General features: G+C 54.3%; 1 protein-coding gene across 1 annotated transcript in view; it reads right to left on the bottom strand.

Moving 5' to 3' along the window:
- The window catches only part of SLC12A3 (solute carrier family 12 member 3), a 33687-nt gene extending 17180 nt beyond the window's left edge, over nucleotides 1–16507 (bottom strand). Inside the window, exons 1-18 of the mRNA XM_031680605.2 lie at nucleotides 16226–16507; nucleotides 15651–15797; nucleotides 14070–14145; nucleotides 13362–13457; nucleotides 12887–13026; nucleotides 12403–12513; nucleotides 11346–11457; nucleotides 11013–11143; nucleotides 8359–8443; nucleotides 7227–7381; nucleotides 6831–6938; nucleotides 6258–6381; nucleotides 4646–4747; nucleotides 3634–3789; nucleotides 2842–2941; nucleotides 1660–1771; nucleotides 1197–1337; nucleotides 85–191 (exon numbers count right to left, since the gene is read on the bottom strand). Coding sequence (XP_031536465.2) covers nucleotides 85–191; nucleotides 1197–1337; nucleotides 1660–1771; nucleotides 2842–2941; nucleotides 3634–3789; nucleotides 4646–4747; nucleotides 6258–6381; nucleotides 6831–6938; nucleotides 7227–7381; nucleotides 8359–8443; nucleotides 11013–11143; nucleotides 11346–11457; nucleotides 12403–12513; nucleotides 12887–13026; nucleotides 13362–13457; nucleotides 14070–14145; nucleotides 15651–15797; nucleotides 16226–16507 — 2285 coding nt within the window. The remainder of the gene's footprint in view (nucleotides 1–84; nucleotides 192–1196; nucleotides 1338–1659; nucleotides 1772–2841; nucleotides 2942–3633; nucleotides 3790–4645; nucleotides 4748–6257; nucleotides 6382–6830; nucleotides 6939–7226; nucleotides 7382–8358; nucleotides 8444–11012; nucleotides 11144–11345; nucleotides 11458–12402; nucleotides 12514–12886; nucleotides 13027–13361; nucleotides 13458–14069; nucleotides 14146–15650; nucleotides 15798–16225) is intronic.
- Nucleotides 16508–22518: the final 6011 nt, after the last annotated feature.

Below are 22518 nucleotides of genomic sequence, written 5' to 3'. Positions count from 1 at the left end.
CCTCTTTATTTCCCAAGGACTGGAAAACTCCAAAGGCCCAAACAGGGAGACCCCAGGCCCTGCCTCCCTCACGCCCTCACTCACTGCAGAATGCCGATGTAGTCTTCCACTGTGGCCGGGTGAGCTGACTGCCAGTTCTTCTTGAATCCGACCACCAGGATGTTGGGCTTCATTCTCCCTATACCTGCGGCCTGCCAGGGGGTGGGGGTGAGGTGAAGGGTCAGGCTGTGTGCCCACAGGGGCTCTGTTCTGTGACTAAGGTGGGGCTCTGACTCAGCCCCACCTGGCCTCTCCACATGTGCTGGGGGCTCAGGAAATACATCCCCCAGTTCAGGGTCCCGTCTACCTGGATACACCCACAAGAAAGGTGAAGCTCCAGCAAGTTATCCCCTGTGGCCTCTCCACAGCGAGGCCAATGGCTGGACTCTCACATCCCAGTCCTGGGATCATCCCAGCTCCTGCTTCTCTGGTACATTATTTCTTGTAACAAGGGACTTGAATTTGGATGTCAAGTTTGGAGTATTCTTGGGTCATCTAATCCATACATCTTTTCTATTTCACTTTTCTTCAATGTTTAAAATGTTTTTCTAAATTTTGATGTGAAATTTACATAACAAAGTTAACCATGTTAAAGTGTATAATTCAGTGGCATTTAATACATTTACAATGTTGTACAACCATCACCTCGATCTACACCCAAAATACTTTTATAATCCAAAAAGAAGACCTCATACACTTTTTCTTTTTAATTTTGAGAAATACTGAAAACTGTTGAGAAGGATTTCCCTATGTTGGCTCAGAATTAACAACTGTTATTTCCCCATGCATCCCATTTTACAGATGGGGAAATCTAGCAGTAAAATGAGTTGTCCAGTGGAATGTTCTAGAACTTGATCTGAGCAGTGGTTATGTAAACATTTATCAAATTATACACTATTTCACTTTGCTGTCTGTAAATTATATCTTAAAAAAAAACAATAAAAAAGAGATATGTCATTCAGTTTCCACAGGCCTCCAAGTCAGTTTCCCTTGGTCCTGGGCACTTGGAGAAAGTGCCCTGAATCAGCACCTCTGGAGAGGCACGAAAGGTGGGACTCCAGTTGCAGCCAAAGGGGCTTCAACTAGCCCTTCAGGGCATCCTACCTTCCAGATTATTGCACCAAGTAATAAGTCCTGGGGGGAAGCCCCAGGCCCACCTGCATGAGAATCTGGACACCACTGCGGAGGTCCTCGGCAATGACGTCGGAGTAGAAGGCCTTGATCTTCCTCTTGTTCAGCCACCTGGTATGCCCGTTGGCGATGAGCTGGAGCTCAGGCATCCTCTGTTTGCGGGGTCCCTGCAGGTCGTGGGGGCAGGTGACATCAGAGATGTAGCCCCTCTCCTGCCCTAGAAGCTGTCCCCTGGGCCCAGCAGCACCCAGAGGTGCTGGTTTTCTTTTACAGAATTAGGGGAGGGAAAGAAGAGGAGGAGGAAAGGGGTGGAAGGAAGATGGATGGAGCCGATGGGAGGCAGGGCAGCAGGGAGAAGCCAGTGATAGGGACAGGGAAGGAGAGAGAACCCCCATCCCCATCCCCGCTCCTCTGCTCCTCCTCCCACCCTCAGTGGACGAGAGGCTCCTCCAGGAGCACAGCCCCGCCCCACCTGCAGGGGGCACTCACAATGAGCACGTGGCCACAGATCATCAGGCTGAGGTTTCGGGTGAAGGTACCCACAAAGTCCACCAGGGCTGGGCGGAAGTTGGGGGGCCCCGTGAGCACCAGGCATTGAGGGCTGAGGAAGGGAAGGGAAAAGGGCATGAGCCATCAGGACAGAGCCTGGGGTCTGGATGCATAGTACAGGCACCCCGGGAGTTCTGCCACCTCCCAGGACTCCCTTTCTAGACAAGTGAACCACCCTGTGGCCTTATCTTCCCATCTGTGACTCCAGGGCAACTTTTGGGGACCTTCCAACTCTCTTGGTGGTCACCACACTGGGTGTCCCTCACCCTTCCTGCTCAGGCCACCAAGTGCTCCACTTGGGCAAATCACACTCTTGCTGCTCCAACTGGTAGTCCTGCTCTGGCCAGCCTCCAGCATGGTGTGAAAAGAAGAAAGACTGCTTACGAGATCACTGTGTCACCTGGCTGGGTGAGTCAGCCTCTGGGTGGAGAGGCAGAGAGGGGTGTGGTTAAGGGCCAATACCAGACTCAGCTGGGGCCAGACAAATTTGGCCACTCACCAGCTGTGTGACCTGGGGCCAGTTACTTAACTTCTTTGTGTCTCAGTGTTCTCATCTGTAAACGGGGTTAGTAATTTCATACACCTCAGAAGGTTGTGGTGAGGCTACATAAGGCACTTTGCAGTGATGCAACATAAATAGAAACAGCCAATTATTAACATTATGATCCGGTGGGAAGGGGGTCCTGGGCAAACAATTTTCCTCCAATTGGTTGAATCTTTGCATGTGGAACCATGGATACCGAAGACCAAGGTACTAGGCCTTTTTATACAAGAGACTTTGGCGTCCGCAGATGTTGGTATTTAAGCGGGGTGGTGGAGGGGTGGGGAGATGGGAAGCCGGAACCAATCCCCCGCAGATACCGAGAGATGACTATTTTGCCCCTCGCATTTTGAAGAGCATGTTCCCCTGTGGAAACCGAGGTACAGAGAGGTTCCTAGACTTGCTTGGTCCCCACAGGCAATCTCAACTCTGGTCTCCTGACTGCTGGGCAGTGCTCCTCCACCCGTTTCCTCTCTGAGAGGGGGGTCTGCTGGTCAGGTGACAGGTCTTGGACTGGAGCTCCCAGAGCAGGGTCAGGGCAGCCCTGCGTCCCAGGCAGCCCCAAGGCTGCTCGCACTCACCGGTAGTTCTTGATGTGGTCCTCCACCTCATTGAGACCCACTGAGTAGCTCAGGGCCAGGTTGTAGGAGCCGGCCTGTACCGAGGAGCCCCAGTTCACCTCTGAGGGTGGGGGGAGTGCAAGATTAGAGGTCTCGAGAGAAACCAGACACACAGAAAGGAGGGAATGTTGGCCTTCTTTAGGAACCAGGCACCCATAGGATCAGGTAGACAGCCTACAGATCTGTTCCTAACCTTTGCACATACAATATGGCTACACATTTAAAGGTTACAAATTGAGTTATTGAACTGTACAAAATATTCTCCTCCCTTGACAAACAAACAGACCTCCACAATGATCTGGAAGGCCAGGTCAAAGTTTAGAATTCTAGGCTTTCCTGACGTTCTGCATCCCACCTCCTGACTGCTGTCACCCCTGGGATCCTTGCCTACGTGCATGGAGACACTCCTGCCCATGTGTCCAAGCTTTGTCCGCCTGCTCTTCAGTCAGGCAGCCCTTGGTCTGGTGTGCATACCAGTGGGCTGGCCACACTCAGGAGGAGGGACCTGGGCAGGCAATTCCAGGGTCCTGGGTGTCTGGAAGGTGGTCTAGAAGCGGAGGTGTGGGTTCTGAGTGAACACATTCCCACGGACTCCTGACCCTGCGGGAGGGATGAGGCTGGAGGGTCAGAGCGGGGCCCTGGAGAGCACAGAGCCTGGTGCAGGCCCTCTAGCTGAGCTGATGGGCAGGACAGCTTGACAGCCTCAGGGAGAGAAGGGGCGCCTGACCCCCTCGGCAGCCTGAGACCGCAAACCTGGCTTCTTGTAAATCACGTAGAGCAGGAGGAAGAGGACGACGCCGATGGCAATGAGGGCCGCCCACCAGGTGAGAAGGAACATGATGACCACAGAGATGACCGCTCCAAACAGTGCTGCCCACTTGCTGTAGTATCGGAACGAGGGTCTCCACCCTGGACGGAGGGCACAGGTCAGTGGATATGCTCAGCATTCTGGAGCTTCCTCCTGGGCCAGTGCAGCCAGGCAGGGTCTGGGTGACAAGGCCCTTAGTGCCCAGGGCTGGGGTCCCAGCCTGTGCCCCCAACTCCAGTAGGGCCACACGCCTGCCTTGGCTGGCATTCTGCCATGTAAACAGGCCGCACCACGGAGGAGGCGTCCAGCTCCTGCCAAATACGGCCGCAGGACGTCTGACGTCAGCAGCAGCACTGGCTTCTGTGGCTTGCATGGGACCGAGTGGGTGAGATGGACGGGAAGGACATGATTCTGCCTGACTCTACACATGCGGGTCATGCCAGAGCCACCCCACGGCACAACTCCAAGGCACCGTGGCCCATGGTCTAGGGAAAAGGAGGCCTGGGGACAAGCCCATGGCGTTTTGGGCTAATTAGAAAAAGTCTTCCTCAAACTCTTCACTGCCATCTGCCAGAAATTTTTCATAATAAACATACAAATCTATGACATCTATGAGTGGGGCCCCCTGGAGTTGTGCAATGTGAAACCTGCAGCCGCCCTATCTGTGACTTTGGTGATTCTCTTCCCTCTCTGGGGAGTCAGGCTCCTGACTCATGTAAAAGGCACTAGAAAAGTCTCGGCACACCGTAAACTGTATGAATCCACATACAGTATACACTGTAAGTGCTGGATAAAGGATTGCTGTTATTACTATGATTATGATATGAATGGTCCCTTTAACTGATGTCAGTTTGAGAGGTGACCTTGGGCTGCCCACCTGCATCCATGCTTCCACTCCCTCCTCCATATCCCAGCCCCGGCTGCCTTCTCCCGTGGAGGGTTGAGGGGCTAGCTTACCAGGTGAGTTGGTGATGGAGGCATGGAAGCAGCTGAAGTTGATGAGGGCGTAGGAGCACAGGAAGAAGTTGGAGATGATGGGGGCGATGGTGTTGAGCTCAGCTTCAGGGACCCAGGGGAGAGAGGAGATACTCTGTTGGGCAACTCCACCAAGGAGCCCCTGGTACCCTCCCTCACAGGGTAAGGGGACCCCAGACAAGCCAACAAGGCTCAGTGAGTCTCAACTTTCTCATCTGTGATGTGGGGCCATCATTTTATACTCTCAAAGGCTTTTGTTTTGTAAACTGTAAACTGCCGGCTTTTAAGAGGACAGAAAGCAGCATGAGAGTAGACCCTGCCAGGCTACGGGATGACCAAAGACGGTGGGCTGCCACAAATCACAAGAAATGTGTTTCACAATGTGACCTAAAACACAGGTCATTTGTTATCTGAAACCTTGAGACTGTATCATGGTTTTATCAGCAGTTGAAACCTGCTGTCACAGGCCCCTGACTTTCTCACAGGCCCCCTGCTCTGCTGCAACCCCAGCACCCCCAGACACACTTTTGCACATGAATCCTTGTCTCTGGGCCCACTTCTGCGGGATCCCAAAGCAAGACGAGCACCTCTTATGTGCCGGGCCTTCTGTACGTGAGTCAGTTGAACCCCCACAAGAACCCTGCCCCAGGGCACCTAGGATCATGATTCTCTGTCTGAAGCCCAGTCAGAACCAGGTAAAAAGGACATTAAATCCGAGTCAGGGGTGGACTGCAGGGCGAACAGGGAACATCCAGGAGCACCAGGTCTCACTAGGCATTTCCATCCCCTGGGGGTGGTCCTGCTGCCTCTTCATCTGGTGCAGGATCCAGGGGTACCCAGTGTCCAGAAAGGTGCACTTGAGTGGAAATGACTAGACCAGTAGGGTAAGCCTCATGGGTGTTGGTGATGGGGAGGAAGCTGTCTCGCAGCCTGGGGAGGTTCACCAGCAGCTGATCCCAGCCCCATTCCTGCACAGAGAGCAGGAGCGAGGGGTCATCGTGCCAAGGCACAGCCACTACCCTTGCTTGGTGTGGCCACCTCTCTCCTAGCAAGTTCTGCCTCATTGGCTAAGTAAATCAGAAAGAACTGGGGTGTGTGCACACATGAGTGTGTGTATGTGAATGTGTGCATATGTGTGCATACATACGTGTTCTCTTCCTGCCCACTGGGGACACACCCTCTGTGCACTACTGCTCCCATTTTGCAGATGAGGAAATCGAGGCTCTGGGTAGTGAAGTAATTTTTCCCAAGGCACACAACTGGCAGTCAGTCACTAACTGATTAACTGGAATCTTTCTCCCAGGGCATCCCCTTCCTTGGAACCCAAGGCTTCTAGCAGCTCAAGATCTGAGAAATGTGTTGGGCTAGTTTCTACACCTACAGAGATAGTGATCCAGTTGTTTGTATCAGTTCCTGAGGAGGAGTCAGTCAGCTTGTCCTTTGCTCCAAATGTGTCCTGGGGGCTCATTCAGACCTGGGGAGGGAGGTCTGAGCTCCAGGACATAGGAATGCAGAGCCAGGAATAGTGGGTAGAGTTCTGACCCGTGGCCCTCACCAGGAATAGTGCGGCCCTGGGTGCCCTGCGGCCTCTCACCGATGATGATGAAGGCTACAGCGATGGCGTAGGCCAGCAGGTAGCTGCGCACTGGCTCCTTGTTCTTGCCGTAGCCTTTGCCGAAGAAGCCGATCAGCGGGTATAGCTGGTCCAAACACAGGCACTGGGGGCACAGGACGCCTCGCTCATCCCCTAGCCAGGACCTGCTCCATCCCCTCCCCTGTGGCCACCTGGACCCCAGCCCCTCCTTGCTCTCTCTGTGACCTCAGCAGGGCACATCCTGATCTGGGTCCTGGCTTCTGTCCCTGTGAAATGGGCATAATCGCCTGCCCTCCCCACCTCACCATGGAGACAGCAAAAGGGTGAAAATGAGGGGGACCGAGCGCATTGGAGTGAAACTGGGAGGGTAGGTTGCAGACAGGATGCTGCACAGGGAACGTGTGGGGCAGGAAATGTGGGTGCTCTTCACAGCTCACCGCAGGAAGGGGGCTGCTTCCTGCAAGAGCTGGCTTTACCAGCTCCTTTTCCTTCAGTCTAGACGCTGGGTCACATGACATCTCCAGGCCTTCGTAGCAGTCACCTGAGCCTCCTAGACCCTCCCCACCCCCTCACCTGGAAGACTTTGGCGGCAGAGACGAGACAGGCCAGGGCTGAGGAGAGGGTGGCCCCAAAGATGCCGGCGGTGATCAGGGGTGCAAAGCCTGACACCATGCTCATGGTCTGCAAAGACATGGGGTTCAGGGTCCCATAGTGGGGGGCTGGACCCGGAACCCCTACTGGGAGTGCCCCCTGCAGGCCAGAGCTGGGTCTGGAAGCTCCCACCTGTGTCTGCAACCCTTACTGGGCACCCAGTGCCCATGGGGGCAGGAACTGAGCCTAGGGACCTTTACCTGAACCTCTGTCCCCAAGCCTCAAGCCAGACCCCCAGACCCTGTGCACCCCAGACTGTCCCAGCCTCCACCTGGCACGCCCTGCGGGGGCTGACTTCCTGGAAGGGGCCGCGCGTACCTGGTAGTAGTTGATGAGGCCATAGCGGCAGCTGTGGTGCTGGGTGCACTCGGTAAAGTTCCAGCCATAGCCACAGGCCAGCCCCTCGCAGGCCCCCGAGCCAGGAGTCACTGTGTCATTCAGGACCCCGGAGGCGTCGCGAACCACACAGGCACCTGAGGAGGCAGGAGGGCGTGGGGAGGTCTTCCTCCCCTCTTCTCTGCCCCACTCCCACCCGGAAAATGCTGACCACCTCTGCAGAGGGCAAGATGCTGCTGATGGGCCAGATCTTTCTTTCCTTTGTAGTAATAATAGCAACGCTATCGATAATAACCACAGGGAGAGTAGCTACCATGCAGGAGCGTTTCGGATGAGCCACGCCCTGTGTTAAGTACTTCAACACTCCTGGGAAGCAAATATTACTATTACTTTTGCTGTCATCACCATTCTGCAGAGGGTCAGGGAGCTAAAGTAACCTGTCTAAGGTCATAATGTCCTCCTTAAAGAGGAATCCCAGGTCCCAGACCCTGAGCGGCTGCAACCTGACCCATGTCCCTTGGCCATCTGTGAGCAGCTCATCTCACAAGGTAATTACTAGGAGCAAGAGCATGTGTGAGGAGCTCAGTGAGAGGCAAGTGTCAACAGCCCAGGCCTGGGTCCAAAGCCCAGCTCTGCCACTCAGGCTGTGTGACTTTGGGCAGGTCACTTAACCTCTCTGGGCCCTTGGTTTCTCCTCTGTCAAATGGCAGAAATGACAGTGCCCATATTAAATGTAATAAGGCACGTAAAGGGCTGGGTACGTGGTAATAAATCAGTTGCTAGAATCATCTTCCTCTTCTTCCTCATCATTGTTTTTATTATTATTCATAGAGTTGGAGCATGATTTTTCCCATAGGATTTTCACACCCTTGAATCTGTAACCTGAGGTATGAAGGGACTAGAGGAACCTGGTCTGACCCACTCCCATCTCCACCACAAACTATACCCCTATGAAGATGTTCTGATTGCTACCAAGGTGCCCCCCAGAATAAAGTTTGAAGCTCCACTTCCTGGAGTTGCCATGTTCTCAGAGCCCAGCTCTCCCTGTTAGACAGCTGAGCTGCACCCTGTTATGACCCCCACGCCCCACCAGCAGTTTGGGCCGGCTGCTTACCGATGGTGGCCGAGATGGCCAGATAGGAGACAGTGGTCCAGAAAATGGCCATGAGTGTTCCCTTGGGGATGGCTACAGCAGGGTCCTGGAGGAAGGAGGGAGACAGGACATCAGGGCAGGACTCTTCTCAGGCCCTGCCCTCGTCACTCTGGGGGTGGGGCAGCAACCCCTGACCTTGGCCCCTCAGAGCCCCTCTCTCAGGGGGCGCTGAGAGGAAGGAACCTCGAGATTGAGGACCCGCAGAGGAAGTCGGGACACAACCAAGGTGACAGCTGAGACCACATCCAAGGCCCTGGGAACCTGAGGCAGGGAGAGGAGCTCTGAGCAGCCCCGGCCTGGTCCTCGAGGACCCTTGGCCAATGCTTGCCAGGGCGGCAGTGAAGGGTGGTGTGAGGGTGGAGGGCTCCCAATTTAGCCTTCCTGGGGGCAATTCCAGGTAATCGCTGGGCAGTGTGCATGTCCTGCCACACCTTGGCCCCTCCAGCCTCACAGGGATGCTGGCGAAACAAATTAATCCTTGCCAAGCTTCTAGACCAGGGCCTAGCTCATTGCCTGGGCTTGCTGCCTATAATCACTGTTTTGTATGAGTTGATTTGTCCTGTTCTACAGCAATAAATATATAGACAAGCCCCAAACTCGCTCCTTCCTATCTGAGAAAGAACTCTGCTGGTGTTTTCCTAGCAGTAATAGCAGACCTTCACACCCACTCATGTGTTTCATTCTTCCACGTACTTCCTCAAACATAGCTTCCTGAGAAGTGGCTGGGGCGCCCCCACCAGCCAGGGAGCTGTAAGGAGGGCCCAGCTCGCCGAGCCTGAGGTGGCTCGGTCCCAACTACACACGGTCTATGGCCTCAGACTCACCCAATTCTCAGGGTGCTTCCCTGCCCCCAACCCAGGGGTTCTCTCCCCACTTCTCTGCCCCGCAGATAATGTTTATAAAGAAGGAGGCACTGTGCCGGCCATGTGGTAAAAATGACATCAACTTTTGACAACCAGCCCTTAGCACGTCCTCTGTGCTGGGCACTGTTCTAAGCACTTTATGTAGATTAGCATGCTGAATGTTCACTCACTCCTTATCCTGTGAAGCAGGGGCTCTGTGTGTCCCATTTTACAGCTGGGGAAGCTGACGCCAAGAGAGTTTTAAAGGGACTTGCATAAAGTCCATATGAACAGGAGCTGCTCTTCCACTGAGGATATACTGTTTCACGGGACAGGCAAGGGGCCAGATCCAGGAGGAAAGGGCCCCTTTAGGACTTGAGGGCATTTAGGACAGAAGGTTCCCCCCCCCCCCCATTGCCCAGCTCTGAGACAGCTGCCCGGCCCTGACGCCTGCTCACTGGGCCTATCGGTAACCTAAGAATGTGATAAAGTGTCTAGATAAATCCCTAGGCTATGATGATCCATAACTGGGCCGGGAGGGGAACTCGGCCATCTGAGCAGAAGCCTCAGCTCTACAGGGACCTCAGGGCAGGTAGAACAGGCCCCTGCTGGCTGCACCCCAGAGAAGAGAGAAAAGCTGGCAGACACGGCCCTCTCTGATTTCTAGGCCCCACTGTGCACCACCCAGGGGGTTACCCAGTTAGAGCCTGGCTGGGGTTCGAGATGGCTGCCAGTGCACAATTCTTAATTCATTTAAGAAAATGCACCAAGGAGCACCTTTCAAGTAGGACTGGAGATGGAGGTTAAGGGTTCCCAGTACAGAGCCAGTTTCCTCACCATTCATCCTCACTTGTGTACCATCTGCTTTCATAACCTCCTACTGGCAAAGACTCCACCGACTTTCTCGTCTTTCAGAGCTCAGCTCCAGCCCAGCCTCCACTCAGAAGTTTTGCTGCAGCACCTGCCAACATCAGTCTGTGCTTCCCCCAACTTTACCGCACTTTGTACTTCTGCTCTCACACTTCCCATTTGCCACATCTCACCACGATACACTCAACAAATAGGCACCAAGCACCTGGTATGTGTCAGACTCCTAGCTGGGAATGGGGACACAGAGGTAGGCCCCAATTCTCCAGATGTGGGAGGACAGAGACATAAGTGGCTTGACATCACTATACTAGGGGACCCATGACTCTGACAAAAGGGCTGGGAGAGATGGACGGATGGAGATGTTAATTTGCAAGAGGAACAGAACTTTTCAAGGTAAAGAAATGAGGATAGGAAGCCCCAGGTAGAGAGCACAGCAGAGGCAAAGGCGTGGAGGAGGGACAGGGCAATGGGGGCAAAGCAGAAGATCCTCGGGCCAGGGACCAGGGTCATGGAAGTGGCGACAGTGGGCTGGGGCCTTAAATACTGAGCCAAGGAGCCTGCCCTCATCAAGGTAGCGAAGAGCCCTGGGAATGTGTGCATGATCCTGTCAGAGTTTTGGAAGCTCAAGCTGGGTCAGTCTTCCCCTTAGGCTAAGAGTCCCAGGGACAAGGGAAGAGACTAGCCCATTCTGGGGTGGTCCTCAAGGGCTAGAGTGAAGTGGTGCCAATCAACAACCTCAGAATTGAGGGGGACAAGTGGGATGGATTTGGGTTGGCTTGGATTGAGCTGAGCTGAACTGGGTTTTAGACGCTCTGGCCCTGGGGTCTCAGTGTCAAGGTCAGTGCCCAGAGGGACATCCTCGTAGGAGGGCCAGGAAGTGGGAGGGATGGGCGTCCTGCTCACCTTGAGGTCCCCGGAGATGTTGGCTCCTGCCAGGATGCCCGTGGCTGAAGGGAAGAAGATGGAGAACATCCCAAAGAAGCTGCCATCCATGCCCCGCCAGTCAGGCACCAGGTTCTGGACAAAAATGTCCCCTGGAAAAGCAAGGCCTGAGTCAGGGCTGCCTGGACGGCCTGGCCCCCTTCACTGGGCCAGCCGGGCAGGGAGGAGGCTCCACTGGCAGCTCCTGGCTATGGGAGTTGGGGTGCCATCCTCCCAGTGCCCACAGAATGAGCTGGTTTGTGGGCAGACTCTCCCTGTCCCTGGAGCCATGGGCAGGGGCCCCCCCGCACGTACCCCGGTAGCTGAAGAAGCCTTTGGAGGCCTTGTCCTCGGATGGGGGGATCAGCGTCCCCACCAGGTAGTTGGCAAAAGAGACCATGATGACGAGGAAGAAGAGCACCTGGGCCTGGGGGTAAAGGACCCTAGAGGTCAGATGGTCTGGGCCCGCCTGTTCAGGGAGCCTCAGCCAGGAAGAACTTGCCACAGGTCCCTCACTATCCCATCTGTCCATTCATTCATTCCACACCCATCATGCCACAGGCTCTGAGCTAGGAGCTGGTGCTATAGTAAGTCTCTTGTCTTGCTTATAAACCAAGAAGATGAATCTGGAGCGAGAAAAAGGGGTGTCATGGGGACTGGCTTGGGGCTACTATAGCAGTGTGGCCTGGGAAGGTGTCTTCAAGGGTCTTCAAGGAACAGGGCGAGAGAGCAGCAGAACGAAGAGGGCATAAGCTTGGTGCACTCAAGGAACTGTGAGGAGGCGACAGAACTGGAGGTCAGAGCGAGGGAGAGGAGAGGTGGCAGGGGCCAGGGCCGGCCAAGCCTGCCAGCTGCAGCCCCACATCTCTTCTGGCCTTGTTACAGGGTGCTGAACCTCTGATTTGGGGCAGGGGACAGGTGCAGATGAAGACCACTTTTCCCCAGCCATCCTTGCAGCAAGATGTGGCTATGGGCCCCGTTCTGGCCAATGGGATGTAGATTTCCAGGCTGGGCTGGAAAAGGAAAGGGGAAGGGGTCTCTCTCCTTTCCACCCTCTTTCCACTTCCTGCTGACTGGGCTGGGGACACACAGAGGGGGCCGTCACGGACCAGGAGGGTGAGGGCTACACCCCGAGGAAGGAGAGGCCACAGGCTGAAAGTCACCTGGGTGCCTGTCTCCCTGGACTGCTACATGGGAGAGAAACGAATGACTCTAGATTAAGGTTCCCTTCCTTAGGGTCTCCGTCACAGCAGCAGAACTTAAAGCCTAGCTAATACATACAAGAGGCAGAACCAGGACTGGGACCAGGTTCCATGACTCCCGCTTCTGCACTTGACCATGCCCACATCCCTCTCCAGCATCCTGTCCTCACCTTGGACTCCCACTCCATGCCAGCCAGGGAGATGGCCAGCAGCACAGTGACGGTGACCACGCCGATGATGCGGATGTCATTGGTGGGGTCCACGATGGGTGAGCCATATTCCTAGGGGAGGGGATGGGCCAGGCTGCGTGCTGCCCCCGAACACCCCACCCCTGCAGACCCCTCCACCCTGATTCATCTCATTTATGGGTGCCCACTCATGGGAAAACACAAACTCAAACCCCTTCCCTGTCAACAGGCCCTCCATGGGCCTGGGCAATTTGGCCCTAAAAGCAACACACACCCCTGTAGGGGACTTCTGGGAACAGTCTTTATTTGATGAGATTTTCATGGTCACCCACAGCGGTCAGACTAGAACTTTGGTCCATGATGGGCACAACTGGGCAGAGAGGCAGGAAGGCCTGGCCCAGATGGGGTGGAGGAGAATGCAGCAGCTGCCTGGGCTCCTTCTGCCTGGGTCCAACCCATGCCTCACCTGGAGCAGGTCCCGCACTGTCTCTGCGAAGCCCACAGTGTGCATGGCCACACCCACAGCGTTGGCGAAAGCAAAAATGAGGCCGATGGAACCCCCAAGCTCTGGGCCAAGACTCCGGGAGATGAGGAAGTAGGTACCACCTATGGGGGCAGAGTCAGGAGCCACGAAGCCAGAGGGGTCAGCTGGCCGGGTGCACTTGGGGCAGGCAGCAGCTGAGGCTGGGACAGGGTGAGCATGGACCCCAGGGGCTCCACGGCACCAGAGATAACTGAGGCCATCCCATGGGTATGGAGAGCCTGCCCAGAATCTACGTCTGGAACCAGAAGGAGCAACCTGGGGTGTCCCCTTTTGGGGGGGGTTGGGGGTTGGGAGGGGTTCAGAGACCTGTTCCTGGGGTAAATTCTGGGGGACCTACAAGAAGAGGACCCTAGGAGTGGGGTGGGGTCCAGCAATAGGGTGCTGTGGTGGGGCCCACCTGACTTGACCTTGCCATTGGTGGAGATGGCCGAGATGGAGAGGCCGGTGATGGAGGTCACCATGACTGAGAGCAGGATGATGATCCAGGTCAGGACTGTAGGAGTGGGTGAGGAGGTGACTTAAGTCACTTCCCTCCTTTGAGCCTCATTTTTTCTCATCTGAAAAATGGGTCTCTGTCTACCTCCTGGTATATTCTGAGGGAGCTGATGAGCCAACATGTAAAGGATCATTATGTATGGAAGGGAAGGTATCCTCCTTTAATGATAAAAAATAATCATTGGCACTTTATGAGCACCTCTGGGTGCCAAACCCTGTGCTGTTTTATGTGCAACAGAGGAACCCCACAATAGGTCTGTGAGGTGGGGACAGTTATCGTCTTCATTTTACTGATGAGATAACCAAGGCTCAGAGAGGTTAAGAACTTGTCCAAGGTCACACAGCATGGGACAGAGCTAGCATCTGGTCTGTCCACAGTGCAAGTTTCTAACCCAGATGCTCTGCAGGAGAAATTTGGCTCCAAAAGTTTAAGTGACTTACCCAGCCAGGGAGAGCCCCCAGACCTGCTGACTCCATGTCCAGTGAGCCTCAGCCACACTTCCCTGCCCTCTGTCACTGCAGGGGCCCGTGGGCTGTGCAGCTGAAGTTCAAGGCTGCTCCTGTGGGGCCTGGAGCACACTTTCCCCCTCCCCCTGGAGGCAGCACTCACCAATGCCCGCCTGGGCCGTGATCCAGGGGAGCCGCAGGTAGAGGATCACACCCCAGATATTGAGCATGCAACGGATCTGGGAGGAGAGGGAGGTCAGAGGCCACCTGGGGGGGCTGGATACCTCAAGGCCAAACGCACAAGTCCCTGTCTCCAGTCATGGCATGGCATCGGGTACCTAGGGGACACCTGGGCTCTTTCTTTGCTTCACCCACTTCGGTGGGTTCCCACTTCAATGCCTCTCTGGTTCTGCAGTGCAGGGAGGTGGGGGGTACCCAGAGACCCACCTGTCCCTCCCACCACTCTCCTGCCCTCCTCCCATCGAAGCCTGAGGATGGGCAGCAAGCATTATCGCTCCTCAGCCCACTCTAAGCCCAGGGTCCTGTGGCTGCCAGCCCCAACCATGGCCCAGTGGCCAGCTGTTGACCCAGAGCATGCCATTTACAGGGAACTCAGCAAAAGCCGGCTGAGCCCATGCTCCACATACAAGAAGAAATCAGGGATCAGGTTGCTGTGACTTCAGCTTCCAAATTTAAAGCAAAGCCAGAGGCCACAGCTGAGGCTGGAATTCCCATGTGGGAGGGGCTGGTGTCGCTGGCCCCAGTCAAGTCTTGGGGTGGGACATGTGGTATTTACAAGCCCAGGAGTTTTGTTTCTTCATTTCAGTCTTTTAAAACTTTTTAAGTTTAATGTAATTTAATTTTTTAAAATTAAGGTATAGTTCATTTATAATATTACATTAGTTTCAAGTGTACAACATAGTGATTCAAAATTCTAGGCCTGGGAGATTTCTAAGGCCCTCCATATGCTCTGAGGTACTGAACAGGCCCACACCAGGCTCTGGCCACCCCAGTCTGGGGGAGGAGATCCAGACCCTGGATATGGGCCTCTGAGGATAAAAGGGGGTTCACAGTTCAGATGGAGAAAGAGAGGAACAGCCAGCAGGCAGTTGGCAGAGTTAAGATGAGAACCCAGGCCTCCTGCCTCCCAGAACAGGACTAAAGCTTTCTCCTAGATCTTATGCAATCCCTTCTGTTAAGTCCCATAATGTCTTGAAAACCAAATTCGTTTGACTGTTTGCTGTCTGGGACTTCCCAGTGCTCTACACTAAAACAGCAAACCTTCCCCTTCCCATCATGGAGAATGAGAGAAACCACCAGTTGTGGATTTGTGTGTTTAGTGCTGCCCTCTGGTGGCTTTTGGGGGGAACACAGTTTGGGGAAACTCCAAGGCCGATATTTATCCAAGCATTTTACATCTATCAACTCTTTCAATGCCCCCCATTTCATAGAGGAGGAAAGTGAGGCACAGACAGGTTAAGTAACTTGTCTAAGGTCACATGAAGGGTGAGCAGCCAAAGATCTTCCCCAGGGCCAGGTCTCAGTCTGGGGGAGGGTGGTAAATGGGAGTCAGGAAGCACTAAAGCAGAGAAAATTTGAGGTCACTATGCAGATGGGGAAACTGAGGCCCGGGCTGGGTCTGGGGACTTCCTTGGCCACTAAGGCCTGAGAATCAGAGCCAAGCCTGAATGGAGCTCTGTCTCTGCATCTCCATCCCTGGACATCCCATTCACACCCTACTCACCATCACTCCCTTGACCCAGCCAAAGCGCACGGGCTCCTCGGGGTTCTTCTCGCCATTGGTGCCTGTCTCATCCTCCACCAGCCCATCAGTCATCTCACGGTTGGGCCGGCTGTCAAAGGCCAGGGCGTGCAGGTGGCTGCCTTCCTGCTGGGAGCCCAGAAAAGGGTCAGGCAGGCAGGGTCATGACACTCCAGCTCCCAGCCCTCCACTTTCCACCTCCAGCCTCCCAGGCAGCAAGCCCAGCAAGCCCTGTCTCTGATGCAGACCTTCCCTATCCTCCTGTCCCCTTTTCTTCTAGGGGTTTGCAGCTTCTATTTGTATACTTCCACTGACTAGGAGCTCATTACCTCTCTGGGCAACCCTAGATTGCTTGATTGGGTTGCCAGTGACTGGGTAATAAACATTACACATGTCCAGAGCTTTAACAGCTCCCATGCCTGCATTTCATGTGGGTTTCTCAACCCATGAGGAAGACATCTGTTCATCCCCATTACACAGCCGAGGCTCAGAGAGGTTAGGTAACTGGGTCAAGGTTACACAGCAAGGAAGTGCCAGTCCTCCGGGACAGTGTTTACCTTGAGGAAGGAATGCAGATCGGCCAGCGTGGGCCGGACCTTACGAGGCTCACCGGGCAGGGTGCTGTTGGCATAGTGCTCGTAGGCAGGAACCACGTCGATAGTGTTGTAGCCAAAGGTGCGCATGTAGAAGGTGCTGCCATGGGTCAGGTGGCTGGGGTGGCTGTTGTCATAGGCAGCCGGTGGTGGGGGCTCATCACCCCCCAGCAACGTGCTGATGGTGAAGCGCCCACTGCACAGAGCAGGGTCCCTGGGTGTCTCTGACACTGGCAGCTCTGCCATAGTGGCTCTGGGTGTCGGGAGGGGGCCAGGGTCGGTGGGGACACACAGGGTGGTTTTATAGGCTGGGCCCAGAGCAGGGAGAAGGCCAGGAGGTCGGCCCAAACCGCCCACGGCTGGTGAGCAAGGTCCCTGAATGGGGTGGGAGGCAGAGCACGTGCCCACTAATGTCCTGCTTACCAACTGATCACCGAGATAGCAGCCTGGCCTTGGACTGGGAGCCTGGGCTGGCTCAGCGGAGAAGGGTGGCACACACAGCCCCTGGGTCCTAGAGAGGCTCTTCTGAGTCTGGGGGCAACAGACATCTGCAGCCAAACCCCAGGAAGGAGTATGCAGCAAGAGGACCCTTAGGGACCCTATGAGGGACCCTAGATGAGGGACCCTGATGACCTGAGGACCCATTCTATGCAGGTTCAAAAACCTCTCATTTCAGTACATGGTACTTAGTTTTACTTTTTATGTATTTAGAAGTTTTGAATAGATAAATGGCATGACATTTAAAATGATACATACATATATATAAAAGTTTAGTCTCTCTTAGACCTCTGACTCCCAGTCTTGTGTGTCCTCCCAAAGACATCTCAGTATGTATAAGCCTTTATGTACGAGTAGCCTCGATCAGAGTTCAGCACGTGCCAGGTGTGATCTGTAGCCACCAGTGGACTGATGATCCCCTGGGGCTTGTGGCTGCCCAGTGGCCTGCAGGACAAGACGGTGCCACCTCCCCCTGACTCTGCTTACAGGGCCACTGGGGTGTGGAGCCCAGGGAGCCAGCCCTTCCCTGCCGGCCAGCCCAGACAGAGAGCCCAGCTCCCACAGCGGGCAGGAGGCCAGGACCATCCCAGAGCTGGGCCAGGTCTGGCTCCAGTTTTGTCAACAGCCCTAAGTCTACCCCTTGAATGCACAGTGGCCTTGGGAGCAGCACTCTGATCACCAGAGGCGCCTAAGCCACGGTGAGGTGGAGCGTAAGGGAATTGAAATTTGAGTTGTAGGGATTGAAACAGAAATGGGTCAGGGTTTGGAGAGGAGTCAGCGTGGTGAATGTCTGATGTACCATCAGAAAAGAAGGACACCCCCAAGCTTCTGCGAGGGGTCTCAGCATCAGCCCTTATGGTGATGGTCTTGCCGATGGCCACTGTTCCCCTACTGAGTTCTCCTCCAATGATGGGTGTGGCGTGCAAATGCCTGATGCCCTGCCCCCAGCTCTAAAGGGCCACCCCAGCTCCAGAGGTCCCAGGGGTCAGCTGAGGCTTTGTCTACACAGCACCCACTCCTCCCTCTGTTCTGTCCTCCTTCATTCTCTTCTCTCTAGAGTTACTGACCTCACGAGCCCCAATGGAGGTGCCCTGCAGGCTCACCTGTGTCTCAGAGTCTGCTTCCTGGGGGTGGGTGGCCCAGAGGCTCACAGGTGAACGTTCATCTCATTGTCATCCCTGCTGGATTTTGCATCTTTCAGCCATTCACCTAATAAACCTTACTGACCACCGACTATGCCGTGGGTGGAGATAGGAGGCAGGAACACAGACTGTGGTCATGTGCCTGTGCTTGCGGGGTTGCTGCGTTAGTGGGGGAAATGGACATGGAAAAGACCAGCCCTGCTATGTGATGAGGGCACAATGAGAGAGACGCCCTGGAGGAGGGTCAGGGATGACCAGGAACAGGACAGACCCCTGACTGGAGTCTTGGAGGACAAGTTGGTCCTCTGGAGGCAGGTGACAGACAGAGGCTCAAGGCCACCACCAGCCCCAGGCTTCTGAGCTTGGCTTGGGAGGGACACGGAGGGACACATTCTCTCTCTCTCCCTGCCCTGCCTCTCAGACCTGGGCTCTCAGAGCTCACTTAGGTCCCCAGAGACCAGCTCTGAGCTGCTCAGTGTGCCTGGGACCCTGTGACCTTCATCAGTAAGTCAGCACTAGTGGATTGAGAACACACAGCGGGGCCTGGCTGGCTTATGCTGCCCCCTCACTTCCAGGCTCAGGACAAGAGGAAATGCTCAGACTGCATTAGGGTAGCAACTGCATTAGGGACTCACCCTCCAGGATGAGGGTGCTTACACTGGGGTCCTGGAGCCCCATAAAATTGTGGACAACTTTTCACACCAAAGTGCATTTTTCTGGAAAGGGGGACATCCATTTCATCTAACTTGTCAGAAGACCAGCCCACAGGGGTAGGGATCTGGCCCATCCTGTTCACTGATATTCCCAACAACCAGAACAGCACAGAGCAGGTCCTCATTAAATGCTTGTTGAATGAATAACAAAGGGAACCCAGAAGCAAAGAGAGGCTGCCAGAGAAATCCCTGGCCGCCAGAACTACCCCAAGGTGGGGTCAGTGCAAGAGGCAGGTCCTCGGGGTCTTCCCAGCTCAACCAGGCACGAAGATGAGCTGAGGACAACAGGTCTTCTATGACAAACCCCGAATGTTATGATCCTTGCACATCTTTTGGCAAAGTTTATATATTTACTATGTGTTCATTTTTTGAAAGGACTCTTCTTGGGGCTCCTTGTAATGACTCCCAGGCTTGCCTACCCTTTTTCCAGACATCCAGCCCCTCGTCAGAGAGGTTTCTGCAGGAGTGTGTCCCCAACCCCTACGCCAGCTGCCAGAGGGGTGAAGGCTCCAAGGTGAGGACTCCAGGGCCAGGACCCCAGTCCTGGCCAGTTTTCCACCTTCTCTGCAGCCCCCACCCCATCTGAGAATTACTCCTTCCCTTGCATGGGGCCTCGGGGCAGCTCTTTCAGATCTTATCACCCTCTTGATCTTTAATTGCCTCTTGACTGGCAAAAATCACAGCTGCCCAACACCCGCTTACACTGTCCCTATACACCCTGTCCCTGGAGCAGCTGTGGAAAATTCCTAATTAAGATCTCAGGAGAGGAAGAGGCCGGAGGGGCCAGGGCTGGTATCCAGCAGCACTGGGGCCCCCGGCAGAGTGAGGGGCCACAAGTTTGCTGAGTGACCTTGAGCAAGCCACTTCCTCCCCACTCTGCAATTCCCAGGCCTGGGTCAGCTCCAGGGTCCCTCTCAGCCCTAGAGGGGGAGCATTTGCTGCTTTGAGAAGCCTTTACTGTCCCCTTTCCGAGTCTCTTTGGAGGGAGTGGGATTTAAGCAGGACCCCTCAAAGGGCTTAACAACAGGACAGTTGAAGGGACTAGTGGAATTCTGTGTCCCACAGCACAGATTCCCAAGAAAGAGGCTTCTTGCCTTTGAGAAATGCTCACAGAGGCACACTTGATGGGGCACAGTATGGGTCACACACGACTCCTGCCTTCCAGGGCTTCGGCTGCCAGGTGGCCATCAGGTCTGAGACCCGGGACTGGAGTCTCATGAACCCTAAGCGAAGCCCTGTGATTTGGTCTCAGGGGATGTCAGGCTCCCATCTCAGTTGTCAGATTCTGCACAGCACCTGACCTCACTGAACCTCAGTCTCCCCAGCAGCTAAATGGAAATGACACCAATACCAGTGCTGGTATCACTAACTAGTCCAGAGTCAGCCCCTGGCTGGAGGATTTAGGGCCCCTGGCATCTCCTGGTTCTCAGAGGAGAGAGAATAGGGGCAGTAAAGGAATGGAAAGACTCAGGGTCACAAAACTCCCTGGAAGCAAAAACCCCAGCATAGAGGGCTGAAATGGTGGAGACAGGACGGCCTGTTGTCTTCACCGCCACAGAGGTATCCAGGCCTTTATGCACCAGGACTGGAACTCACGGCCTAGCCTGGCAGACACATCAGCAAGGAGATTGAATCAACTGGCTAGCAGAGGATGGAGACTGGCCTGGAAGAGAGGGGAGCTAGGAGGGGAGACATAGGCAAGGATGGAGGGGGTTTTGGAGCATGGAGTGCCAGAAGGACAGGGTCATTGGAGGGGATGAGGTAGTGGGACTGGAGCACACTGTGCCGTGGGGGACAGGGAGGGAAGACATGGTGGGAGATGAGGCGGAAAAGGGATTGGATTGTTTCTACACATTTATTGAGTGCCTACTGCATACCACGCCCTGTGCTAGGCAAGGGAGACACCACAGGGAACAAGACAGAGGCCCTGCCCTCCTGGAGCTCACATTCTAGTGGGAGAGACAGACAAATAGTAAACAAGCAATCATTATAACACATTCAGTGATAAGTGCTGCTAAGAAAACAAAGCTTTTTTTTTCCTTCTTTTTTTAAGGAGGGGCATTTAGGCCTCTCTAGGAGAGAGAAATTTGAGCTGAGCTCCAGCAATAAGAAGGAGCTATCCATAAGTGAGCAGATGTGAGGGTTCCAGGCAGAAGGGAGAGCATGTGCAAAGGTCCTGGGGTAGGAATGTGGTTGGGGCTTCAAGATAGCAAGGAGGCAGTTATGGCCAGAGCAGAGGGACTACGGAGATAGGGTTTGAGACATGGAATGGGGGACACCAGGCCTTATAGGCCAGGGCTAAAAGTTTCATGTTCTGTTATGTGATGGTCAGATTTATATTTTTCAAAGAGCTCTTTGGCTGTTGTGTGGAGACTGGATGGAAAGAGGCAAGGGCAGAGCAAGACTAGGGGGGCAAGGTGGGTACATGACAGTGGTGGCCAGGCCAGGGAGTAGCTGTGGTTGGCAGGGTCACGAGAGGTGTTGGGAGTCGAGATATAGTTTGAAGACAGAGCGGACAGAACCAGCACACGGATCCCTGCAGGACAGGGTTTGGAGAGAAGACAGGAATAGGGAGGACTCTATGGGGGAAATGTAGTGTCATTTCTAGTAAGGAAACCTGGCAAGGAGGGCCTTGAATGCCAGGGTAGGAGCCCAGGCTTTGTCCTGGAGAATCAGATCTCATCTGTTTCCAGAGATCTGGTGACACAGTGGTGTGGTGAGGAGCACCAGGAAGAAAGAATAGGGCCAGGGAGGGGCCATGGCAACAGTCAGGCAAGAACAAGAACAGACAACTGCCCAGCTCTGAGCCCTAGGACTTGCCCCTGACTGCACAGGGACTCGACCATCACACTGGAGCCCCTGACAAATGCTGACTCCGTGACCCAGCACTGGGGATTCTATGGGCTTGAGGCTGCAAAGGGGTGAGAGGCTGGCATTGATATTCTTGGAAAGCTCCCCAGGGGCTCCTGAGGAGTGATCAGACTGATACCCAGTGGGCTAAAGAGAATGATCTTTCATACACAGACTGCCCACCCCCACCCCATCCCCATGTCCATGTCCGACCTGGTCCCACGAGGCTCGCCTGGAGAGGATGGGTATGATGCAACCCTGGTGTCGTGAAATAGCCGGGTAAGAGGAAGCGCTGCTCGTCGGCCTGATTCACAACACCAGCTGCAGCAACGATACCAGAACTCAGCCGGCTTCCTCCTCTGGATGTGGCTCCGAGGCTTTGAGGCAGCGTCCAGCCTGTGCAAACATCCTCCCTGATGGATGTCCGCCCTGGGCCAGTGCGGTGCTGGGGCCTAGGGCTGCGAACAATGGAGGCTGGGTCCCTGCCCACGGTGGGCGCACAGACTTGATGGTGGTGAGGAAGTGGGGAGAAGACACAAAACCATGTATACAGTGCAGGGGGGCAGAGCAATGATGGAGGTATCAGGCACTGGAAAGGTCTGGGGAGCCAGAGATCGACTGTAACTTCTCCAGGGACCAGGACCAAGAAATTGGGATTTCTCTTGAGCCTTGTGAAACACACAAGTGTGTCTATTGCAATTCTGGTCCTTCTATCCGGACAATGTTAATAATAGTTGTACACTGAAGTACCTAGAAGCTATTGGCAGCTAAGCAAAAAAGGGAAACACACTTGGTGATTAAGATATTTTCATTGTTAAAGGAACAACTATTGGTTCCTTTTTCTTCATAGTTAGATTTGCTTTTCTTTTTTTTTTTAAATCTAACTAGCTAACATTCATTCCACAAGTAATTGTAGTTATTAATGTATTAGACACAGCCCTGGCTATTTTGAAGAATACACAGAAGGACAGGGCATGATCACTGTCCTCAAGTATAGTTTATCAGAGGTGAAGCCAACAACAGCTACAACTAAAGGCATAAATCCGTGGATAAA

Source organism: Vicugna pacos, chromosome 9 (assembly GCF_048564905.1).
Source record: "Vicugna pacos chromosome 9, VicPac4, whole genome shotgun sequence".
NCBI classification, from domain to species: Eukaryota; Metazoa; Chordata; class Mammalia; order Artiodactyla; family Camelidae; genus Vicugna; species Vicugna pacos.
The sequence above is the reverse complement of the archived record's forward strand: the minus strand, read 5'-3'. Positions and strand labels throughout refer to the sequence as shown.